Below are 11,295 nucleotides of genomic sequence, written 5' to 3'. Positions count from 1 at the left end.
ATTTTTAATACACTTTTCCTTCATCTGCTTATGGATATTTGTGTGGCTTCCCTCTTTTGGCTACCAGCTGCTACAAACAAATGCGGACAGAGAGTCTCCAAAATATCTGGCTTTCTAAGCTAAATATATACACAGAAGGAGAATAGCTTAATTATATGACAATTTTATGTTGCATCTCTGAGAAGTTGTCATACCATATCAAAACTTTAGCCTCTACCATTATTCGTTGGTGTTACACTGGTTGCCTAAGGTGACACCAAGCCAGCATTTACATTTACTCTCTATCAAAATAATAAGCTTGGCTATCTACAGCTCTGAATAAATAGTTAGATGGTTTCCACCTCTATGTAATCAAGTAAGGCAGGGAATAATTTCTATCAGATCACCAAAATAAAAATTCACAGAACAAGAGCCCTCACCCTTGATTGTTTTCTCTCTGATGTGTATGACTGTTGTTTTAGTTACTACAGAATCTCCACGCACTAGGTGACATATTTTCTGGTTTGTCCTCCTCAAAATTCTGAGAATTTGAGGAAAATCATCTCTTCTCATGTGCCTCAGTTTTGAAGAATAAATAATACAAATAAGTATAGTGCTGTAATCCTAATCAAATAAGTTCATGTCTCTGAACTTCAATGTACTTATCTATAAACTGGGAAAAATGATAAGTCTTGCCATGAGTACACAGATATTACTAGTGAATATTGCAAGTATATTTTGTAAATATTTAGTAAAGCAAAATTACTATTTAAGTAAAGATAAATTACTATTAATACGATTATTATTTTCAACCCTATCAATATGAGACATACAAAATTATCTGCCCACACAAAGGCAAATATGCAGGAATTTGTTTACATTTTGTGTGTGCGGTATTTTGCCTGCATGTTTGCCTGTAATGTACTGTGTGAGGGGATGATATCCTGAGTGAAACTGTATTGTTGACATAGGCATGACCATGACAAGAAACCCAACGTCTCAGACCCATGAGAATGGCAAAGCCTTCTCCTGGTGCAAGTATGGAGGGTGACAGAGTGTGCAGAAAGTTATCAACAACAGCATCTTCCCCATGGAAAACTGCATCCTGAGACTGGTCTCCAACAGAGACCTCCTACCAAGATTAGCTCTCCTGCCTCCTTGTTCAGCTGTGTATCCTAAACTTTCCTCCTCATTCAACTGTATATAATAAACACGGTGGGTTTCAAGGCTACAGATGCATTTCTATCACAACATACAGTTTACAGGACCCATCTTTTATGAACATTTTTTTCATTTCTTCATTCCTCATTACCACAGTGAGGTTAATCCCAAAACCATGCCTGCAGAGGCAAGAAAAGGGTATCCGATTCTGTGGCATTGGAGTTATAGATGGTTGTGAGCTGCCATGTGAGTACTGGGAATCAAACCCAGGTCCTCGGGAAGAGCAGGTAGTGCTCTTAACCACTGAGATATCTCATCAGCTTACTACACATGGGTTTTAATAGGAACATTATTTGTAATATGTAAGAACTAGACAGAGTCTGGAAAGCCTTGAGTGAGTTAATAGTCAGTTATATATTCCTATCTTAGAATACTGGATCAATACAAGTTGCAAATGATTGACACCTAGGACAAGGGAGGCTCCCAGGAGTTATAAGGGTGACCCATGCTGAGACTACTAGCAGCTGAGGATACGGAGGCTGAAGTGGCCACATTCTGCAGCCAGGCAAGACTTCCACTGAAAGAAGGGGGACACCAACCCACTCACAAAATCTTCAACTCAAAATTTATCCGGCCTACGTGTTGCACAGTGATAAAGATGGAACAAAGATTGAGGGATGGACAACCAATTACTGGCCCATCTTGAGACTCATCCCATAGAAGAGAGCCAAACCCTGACACTATTAATGACACTCTGCCATGCTTCCAAACAGGAGCTTGGCATAATTATCTCCTGAGAGGCTTCATCCAGCAGCTGATGGAAACAGTTGCAGAGACCCACAGCCAAACATCAAGAGGAGCTCATTGTATATTGTGGGAGGGTTGGGGGAAGAATTGAGGGGTCAGAGGGGTCAAGAATACTACAAGAAGACCTACATAGTTAGCTAACCTGGGTCTATGAGGGCTCTCAGAGACTGAACTACCAACCAAAAAGTATGCAGGGGATAGACCTAGGCCCCCAACATATTTGTAACAATTTGCAGCTTTGTCTTCATGTGAGTCCTCTAACAATTGGAGTGTGTGCTGTCTCTAACTCTGTTACCTGCCCTTGACTCCAAGTTCCTTAGGCTGCCTTTCCTGGCCTCAATGGGAGATGGTACACTTAGATGTGCACCTGCTACAACTTAATGTGCCAGGGAGTTTTGGTATCCATGGGAGGGTCCCCTTCTCTGAGCAGAAGGCCAGGGCATAATGGGGGAGAAGGCTTTGTGAGGGTGGGGCTGGAGGAGAGGAGGGAGTAGGGCTACAATGAAGATTACAGTAAATAAATAAATTAATGAAAAACAAACCCAAACACCAGATTAGTGACTAATAGGGCTATGTTGAGAATTAATTATGGTGGGAAGCACTCTACAGGAGTACTAGATATCCTATAGACCTTGATTTTTCTAGTGTCTGACCCAAGTGGCCTCGGCCATAAGATTTCATGCCATTTCAGGAGCATTTACTATTTCTTTGTCAATCTGAGTAAACCAGAAATAATTTTCTCATTAATGAGGAATCTCATGTAGACATGGGTGATGACTTTCCTAAGGGACTGCTGAAAGAGCTCCAGAGAACACCTCTCATCCTTATTTCTCCTTCTAAAACAAGGAAATGGTAAACTAAGGGGTTGGCAAGGTCCCTCCTAACAGGAGCATCCTGTCACAATTACGATGTGTTTACACATGACTGCCCAATATGGGAATATCATGGAGAAGACTACATGTTTGAGTAGTCTTTTCCAAAAAAATGGCTTATGGTAAATAGTAGATACTTTGCATAGGAGAATTACAGTGCCTTTCTAGTTTTAGCTGGAAGTCCAATGATAGTGTAGTATTTCCACAAATACCACAATATAGTCAAATATTTTCCTATAAAATAATTTTTGTTAACTCTGTGAATTCTATGCAACTTGTGATAATATATCACACATTATATATTATATATCACATTTATATACACACATATATACACATACATACACATATGTATTTGTTTTGTTTTCGAGACATGGTTTCTCTGTGTAACAGTCCTGACTGTGCTAGAACTCACTATGAAGACCAGACTGGTCTTGAAATCACAGAGATCTGCCTGCTTCTGCCTCCAGAGTGCTGGAATTAAAGGCATATGCTACCACACCCAGTACAAATGTTAAGTATTTTTAGGCTTGAAAATTGATTGTAGAGATAGCAACAGTGGTGTATAAATTTATAAAAATACAAGGTACCTTTCATAATAGATAAAAAGTATTTATAAGTATATGTTAACCATATATATTAAATATATAAAATAGGTATTTATGTTTCTAAGTTATGCTTTTTAAATCTGCTTTTTAGATTTATGTCTGAAACTTGAACATATGAAATATACCAAATATAAGTAATATATTGTTAGATCTTAGGTTACAATGTTAATGAGAAACAGGTTTTAATTTTTGACTCACCGACTGATGTGCTGCTATATATCCATGTGCACTTTTATCTAAAAAGTCAAAATAAAGAAAGTCACCTTTGTTTCATAAATCCTACCGAAGAAACAGCTCATCATCAATTAGAAGGGAATTTTAGCATTAAAATCTATGATAAATGGCATGGTTTTGCTCTCTAAAATACCTCATACTAGGTCCTAACCATATTTTCAGCAAGTCCCTTTATAAATCTTAATAAATGTCTCATTTTGGCTGGAATAAAGATATAGTTATTTCCTTCTTTCTCTAAATGCTAAACGATTTGCTCTATAGAGCCAACCCAGATGACTTTTCTTGAAAAATAAAATTGATCAACTAAATGAATGTGAATGATTGTCACAATTTGCAATTAATGCGAATACATACACACCAGCAGATGGAGCTGTAACTTGGGATTAACAATGACATTATAGTCTCTACTAATAGTAAGACATTGATGGTTTCTCCCCACCCCCAACTTGGGGACCTGGTGAAAATAACCTTGTAAGCACAAAAGTTGTCCTATATTGTTTTGACACAGGTGAGTTCATATATTTCCTGAGATCATTGTTCATCCTTATACTCTTACATCATGAGTATATTCAAGGCCTAATGCTAAATGACAGACTAGATTGATACTCATGAAGAGAACAAACTGTGATTGCTGATCGCTGTTCCAATGAATAATTTCGAGCTAAAAACAAAGCCTCTAGCATTGATGTCAGAGTCCCACCCATCAACAGTTTTACTTACACTGAAGCCATTTGCCAAAACTACTGAAGCTAACTTCAACATGCTATAGTTTGGCCTCATTGGGAGGCTCTGAAAACTGGCACCTTTCCCTTCTGATACCAAAGAATTTCCCTTACCTCCTGATGTAAAGCTCATGTATTTCTGGTTGTTGACCGTTTCTTTGGAGTCATAGAATTTGAGGACATCAAGAACAGCTTGTGGGTTCTTCTTCTGTTCCAGCTTTGTTATGTTCGAGGTTTGGAGTAATCGTGCCCATTGCTCAGGAATTCCCTGTGGAAAGAATGGCTGCTCAGAACATTCATCAGAAGCACGTGCATGTTCCAGTAATGTTCTGCACCAAGAAGCCCATGCTACCTGTTGGATTACACTTGGGAAACTGAAGTTACATACTAGATTTAATGTTAGTAACTTAATAATGCAATCATTCTCTTCTCTAATCAAAACACATAGGTAAAACTAGGATCCAACTTAAAAAGGGTGGGTGAGAGTATGACTGTGATCAAAACAAAAAGCGCATGAAAATCACCTCCATATTGACTCTGCTCATCCATGAAATGATGTTTACGGCTTAGCTTATTTTTTTTCTGGCGACTCAGGGCAGACATAGCAAGACTTCTCTAAATTTGTGCACAGTATAGTATAGTGCAGATCAATGTTTTGGTTTGTTTTGTTTTTCTTTCATGACTAAAGTATCATAAGCTCTTTTTTTTGTTATTGTTTAAACAGAATATTCAAATAAAAGGAAAGCCTCACCCTTGGTCAGTTTCAACTTTTTGTTTACAAAATGTAATTTGGGGCTCTAGGGCTTTAAAATGAGGTCAAATTGAGAGGAAAAAAAGCTAGAATTGTGGAGGAGCAACGACCACTGAAACACTCAACAGTAACATTTATGCTGCATTGGGTATTTTTCTTGCAGCTTTCTCCAGGCCATGCCTTCCTCCTTTCCTCCCCCTCTCCCTCCCTCCCTACTTCATTGGCCACATAGAAGTTGGGGGACTATAAAACCATATCAAAGCCTTGTGAGAATTTGCAGTGACTAATATGAAGCACTTAGAACAGAGAGGGGAGAATATTGAGAAAAATAACCAAGGAAAATGATTCAAAATTCCAGAGAGGTCAGCTTTACACCAAGCAGTCAGTATTCTTTCCTGCACTTTCAACCTGCGCATGTCCCCATGTTTGTAATTATCCGACCTCCAAGAACAGCTTGGAGAGAGAAACAGATACACTATTGCTGAAGTGCATCCAGACACAATTTAGGATGGCTGTGTCCCATGAAGTCTCGGCAAAACAATGTGTGACGTGGGCCTCCAGAGTTTGGGAATGACAACGAAAAAGTGAGATAAGCCAAGCAACGACTCTACTGCACACACATGAACCTGCTACTGCAGTGCTATGACATCTCAAAGAAGCACTTTGATGCAAGCTTCTTTTGGGCCTGTGACGCACCTCTGGGAGCTTCCCTGGGCACATCTGTGAGCCATAGAGATCTGGCTGTAATGGACGTAAATAAAGAAAGAAAAGAAAGTTAAAACAGAATGTGGGACAACTTAGAAGGTGGGAAAAGATGAAACCAATGGGTCTGAATGGGGGGGTCCCTTTTAAAGTGGGGCAGTTATGGAAGTAGGGGGCATATTGACTAGACCAGGGACAGGATTGGATACAGATTTAAGAGACCAGAGAAAACAATAGTGTTCCAAAGTCTGCATATATAATTCCACTTTGGAACAGATAGTTCCTCCATAAATAGGCAATAGTAAGAATTACCATTAAGTGATTGGGGGAAATTACTAAAAAGTAGCAACAAGAATTTGGAGGGATAAAGGATGGCATCATGAAAAATTTCAATAATAACTTGTAAGTTGTTTTTATAACTGGGTCATTATAGACAGCCAATGGCCATGGGATAAACTTACAAATTTCCATTCCCAATTCTGGTTATCTAAGTTCCCAATGCATATTGGACTTATGTATGTGGCTAAAGTTCAAAGGATTCCTGTGTAACAATATTGTATTCTATATTTGTCTATATTTTGTAGCTGAAGTCATGGGTGGCTTACAGGAAATTATACTAAAGCCATCCTTACAAAGCCAGACACTATGCTTAGGTTTAGTATGCATTTATATCAGGGAAAGGGAAACATTTCATTTCAAATCTTGCATGAATAATTTCCATTCATTGATATAGTTCCAAACCCCACTTCCCACAAATAAGATCAGATATAAATTAACATATTTGCTAATTTAAGATATCTCAAAAGCTAAAGAAACATGCTTCCACCCAGCTGCTTTGATTTGGGATACATGTCCTTGATTCCTGGCATTTATGGTTATTCCAAGCACAGTGAAACAACACTTTTACATGCATTTCATGACACAGTTTGATGCTAAAGCCTTAAGCCAAAAATTGGAAATCAGGAGCCCATGCATGATCCTAGTTCTGATTCTAAGTGCAATTAATAGCATTTGGTTAATACTGTAATGGCCAAAGGAGTTATTGAGTGTTATAAATCCAAGTATGCATTGCACATAACCACTAAAGCAGACTTCACTGGCATGATCATTACCATAATCATTAGAATATTTATAGGTATTATACATTCCCATGGCACTTCAAAACTTTTGGAAAAAGTTGTGTGATAATCACTAGACAGCAAAAAAAAAAAAAGATGCTGTCAGTTGAATAAGTTCCTCCAGATAATGCTACTTACCACATGACTACAATGCTAACATAATTTCTCTTTTCTAAGGTGAGACAAACTAGTTTCTCAATGAGACCTGGTTACTGTAATTTGAGCATATGCCACAATGGCACATAATCAGAGAGTCATCTCTTTACTCCAAATTGAGGAAATAATCTAAAAAGTTAGATCTAAATGAAGACCTAAAAGTCTGAGCATCAGAAGCAGGAGCACATATCGATGCCTGTGTAGAATATACAATCACAAGTGGGTGTACATCAAGCTGGGGAGTGTCCAGTGTAGCCCAGGAGAATGGCAGCATGATATAACAGGCCAAGCATTTATCTTATCATAAGAAATGACAATTTATATCACTCATACCATTTTTCCCTCTGATTGACTTGAAGCGACCGTCACAGGTCTAGAGGTCTGGAAAGGGGAGTTCTGAAGTATTTGGGACAAAAATGGCAATATAATGGGTAAGGACTTGTAATAATTTAATACCCCAAATCTCACCTCCCATCCTAATTTTAGCTTTAGGGTCCAAGTGTATGCCCATGTAGGTATACAAGGTTATATGAGCCAATTAGCCATCAGGGTAATTACCAATCAATATATCAAACTAGTGCTCAATTATTCAAAAGAGCAGACTCTAGTAAAACAACTTGTCTACAGTTCAGTATATTGCTCAAAATTCAACAATAATCAAATTTCACAATAAGATATCCCCCAACAGACAATAACCTAAAGGTATCTATGGCAATTAAGACCCAATTTTAAATCCTACCAATAGAAGTGTTAAAGGCTGATTGCTTTTGTTAATTTGAAAGTTAAACATACTACAACATTAATTGCAAATTGTAGGTTAAGATAATAAAGAAGGAAGAATTTGTGATCATTTAAAAATGTAAGTAAAAGTAGCTGCTAATGATCATCAAGATGACAATAAAGTACTTCAAATTTCTGAATTTGTTGTCTGTCTGCAAGGTCAATGAATTCCTATTCATGGAAAGTCAAAAGCCATTTTGTTTCAAATAATTTTTAGAAGAGGATGTTGTTGGTTTGGTTGCATCAGGTCTGGAATGGCCATCTATTCTACCTCACTCCTCTCGGATTGGTCCATTGGGTTCTAATTCAGACCGCAGTGGACAAGGCTTAGTGCTGCAGTCAGCAAGATGGTGGTGATTTAGTATGCCTTTATTTCCATTCAGAACCCAGAAAGAATAAAGAAATGGCTAAAGATGGGGGAAACGTGGCAAAAGATCTCAAATAAGGCAGAAGAAATAAAGTGTAAGTTAACCACAATGCTAAATGAGAGAACATTCACAGCAGAACCTTCAAAGGAAAAGAACAAGAAAAGAAAACCAGGAATAACAGCAAATAAAACCAAGAGAGCTTTAAACAGAAGAAAAGCATAGAGGGACTAAAAAAAATAAATGAAGCTCTTAAAATAAAAGAGACAAGTTGTTGTTAGACAAAACTATAAAGTTTGAGGGCTTTTCCTGTTTCAAATATCAGAAAATTAGCTAGACTCTCTTTGGATGTTTTTAAACACACAATGGTCAAATTATAAAATCTTTTTTTTTTTTTTATCCAATGGGAAAGACAGTGGGTGGTAGGGTTGATAATCAGTTTGTGGTTTCTAAATGTAGCCAAGAGAATGTTCTAGCAATGAAATAAAGGATGGACTCAAACTAAATGGCATTTAAGTCATGTCTTTGACTCAGATAACAAAATTCATTAAATTGAATCTATCTCAATTTCACCAGCCTCATTATTTTTGAGCATTTTTCCTGCTTGCTACTGAGAACATAGAAATAATCAGCCTACCCTAATTCATGAGGCCAAGACATTTACCCTGTTTCTATTTCATTCTTGCACTGCTTAACTCCAGAATGGAACAAATAGAATAGTTTGGCTGTCAATTGAGCAGTGTAGCGTAGTTCTTCAAATCAAAGTGCTTTGCTTCTCTCCCTACCCATACTTAAGCACCTGATGCAGCTCTTTATTGTTTCGGAATGCACATGTTGGCTGAGTTGCTTACTAGTATAGAACGATTAGCTGAAATATGGAGTCATGCATCTAGCAACATCTCTCCCCTCACTCATCTAATACAGGGGGTGTCAAACACATTCTTTAGGGGAATAAAATGACAACTATCTGAGACACTGTGCTATTGAACACTGTTGTTATTCAAAGAAGAAACAGATCTAGACCTGTCATATGCTGGTAATTCATGCTGGTAATTAGTATAGATGATTCATACATAATACACATGTAAAATCACCACCTAACTACTAATACATATGTGATGTACAATTAACAATATTTCTTCCTGAAACAGAGGGATGGTGGGTTTGAATGTTTATAAAAACATACCTACTAATAATCTTAAAAACAATAATCTATGTTTTTAAAATCAAAGGAGTGACTAGGCAAATTTTACAGACGTTGGCACTGTAGTTAGCCAATCTGTGTAATTCAGGACCCACTGGAAAGCTTGAATTATTCAGATGAATCACCTTCACTAGCCAAGTTGAATAAATCATTCTTTGATTTACTTCACATGATTAAGGAACAGGTTCAAGCAGGGTCTCCTTACCATAGCTACATTTTCTGTGCCTTGGCAAATAAATATTTTCAAGTAAATTAAAAATTATGGGGTAATAAGACACTTGGGTTAGGATAGACAAAATAATTTGGTCAGTGTTGTTGCCTGTTTTCTATTTCTACGTATGATTATCCAGGAAAAGTCCATCTTCAGACTGGCATTTTGGAATATAGCAATCCTTACTTGAAACCTATTTCAAAGAAAATAGGTTTTTTTTTCATGGCTTACAAAACAAAATAAGGAGCTTACTTACAGTGAATTCCCCGGTGACTGCATCAAAACCCACATGAATCGTATGCTCAAAGTCTGAAGGAAGAGAGATCTCTGGGCGTTCTTTCTCTTTCTTCTTATTGGCTAAAGACAAAATGTTAACATGTATTTATTTGAGGTATAGTTTTGGCTTCTATAAACTGCATAAGAAGGCTCAATAAAATGATTATAGAGACAACTGACCGATTTAAATCTTAAGTTTAAAATTCAAGACTTATCATTTTCAGGTATATATATAATATATATATATATATACACATATATATAATATATATACATATGCTATATACATACATTTACATATGATCATATACATATGCTATATACATACATATACATATGATCATATACATATGTATATATAATGTATTTTCACCTCAGTGAAGATGCCATCATTTATAGCAAGTTTACTTTAGTAATTAATATTATCCTTATTGACCAGTGCATGGAGAATTCTTGCTAGTCCAGATTTTTCTGCAGGTTTATATACCTTAGTGGCCATTTATAGTTTTTTTTTAAGGTTTAGAACAGTTTGTGAGTCATGTCTTTTTAAAAAAATATTTATTTATCTTACGTATATGAGTACACTGCAGCTGTCTTCAGGCACACAGTAGAAGAATGCATCGGATCCCATTACAGATGGTTGTGAGCCACCATATGGTTGCTGGGACTTGAACTCAGGACCTTTGCAAGAGCAGTCAGTGAGAGGGGCAAATGGAGCAGCCCTGCCTTGTTCTTGTTCCCTTGAAGTAACTCCTGTAAACTGTGTTTTAGTTTCCCTCATTTCTGATATGCCATCCTTACCAGACATGGTTAACCATGTCTATTTCCTTGACAATGTGCTCTGCTTTTCCTCCTCATCCATTCTTTGAGTATCACTGTGCTTCTTGTTTTACCTTTGATTGTGATGCTTTTGTCCTTCTACAGTTTTTTCTTTACACATATTCTTTTCTCGTAGACACAAACCTACGTTAAGGAACTTGCTAATCTGGCTGACAGGGATAGATCAAAATAGTGTAGTATCAAATACTTTAAGAACAATAGAAAATTACAAATATATAATTCATAATTTTATCAAGGTTCCTCGGGGCTTTGGAAGTGGTCCAGTTGGAGGCACAAGCCTGTTGAAGTCGTTTCATTCATGTCAGAGAAACCAGGTCTGGATATCCTCTATAGAGCCAAATTCTACTTAAAGGATTTGAAGAAATCTATAAGACCTATGCCTACCAAAAAGTAGTAAAGATATATATACAATTTTGACATTTTCTTTCCGAAGTTCATAATTCCTCTGGATTTCATTTGAAGAGCCTTTGATATTTGCCCCACGTCTTTATATCAACCTTCATTCATGG

At 37.0% G+C, this 11,295-nt stretch overlaps 1 protein-coding gene across 7 annotated transcripts in view; it reads right to left on the bottom strand.

The window, feature by feature from the left end:
• The window catches only part of Pak3 (p21 (RAC1) activated kinase 3), a 267,447-nt gene that overhangs the window by 62,440 nt on the left and 193,712 nt on the right, over positions 1 to 11,295 (bottom strand). For 5 of the 7 annotated variants that reach the window (XM_031368874.1, XM_031368887.1, XM_031368878.1 and 2 more), the window contains 4 exons: positions 9,927 to 10,027; positions 5,831 to 5,875; positions 4,498 to 4,651; positions 3,626 to 3,663 (listed from right to left, as the gene is read on the bottom strand). In XM_031368874.1, coding sequence (XP_031224734.1) covers positions 3,626 to 3,663; positions 4,498 to 4,651; positions 5,831 to 5,875; positions 9,927 to 10,027 — 338 coding nt within the window. The remainder of the gene's footprint in view (positions 1 to 3,625; positions 3,664 to 4,497; positions 4,652 to 5,830; positions 5,876 to 9,926; positions 10,028 to 11,295) is intronic. The other 2 variants (XM_031368898.1, XM_031368893.1) reach the window with 1 other exon arrangement.

This window comes from Mastomys coucha, chromosome X (assembly GCF_008632895.1).
Source record: "Mastomys coucha isolate ucsf_1 chromosome X, UCSF_Mcou_1, whole genome shotgun sequence".
NCBI lineage: Eukaryota > Metazoa > Chordata > Mammalia > Rodentia > Muridae > Mastomys > Mastomys coucha.
This window is presented reverse-complemented; position numbering and strand designations above follow the sequence as displayed.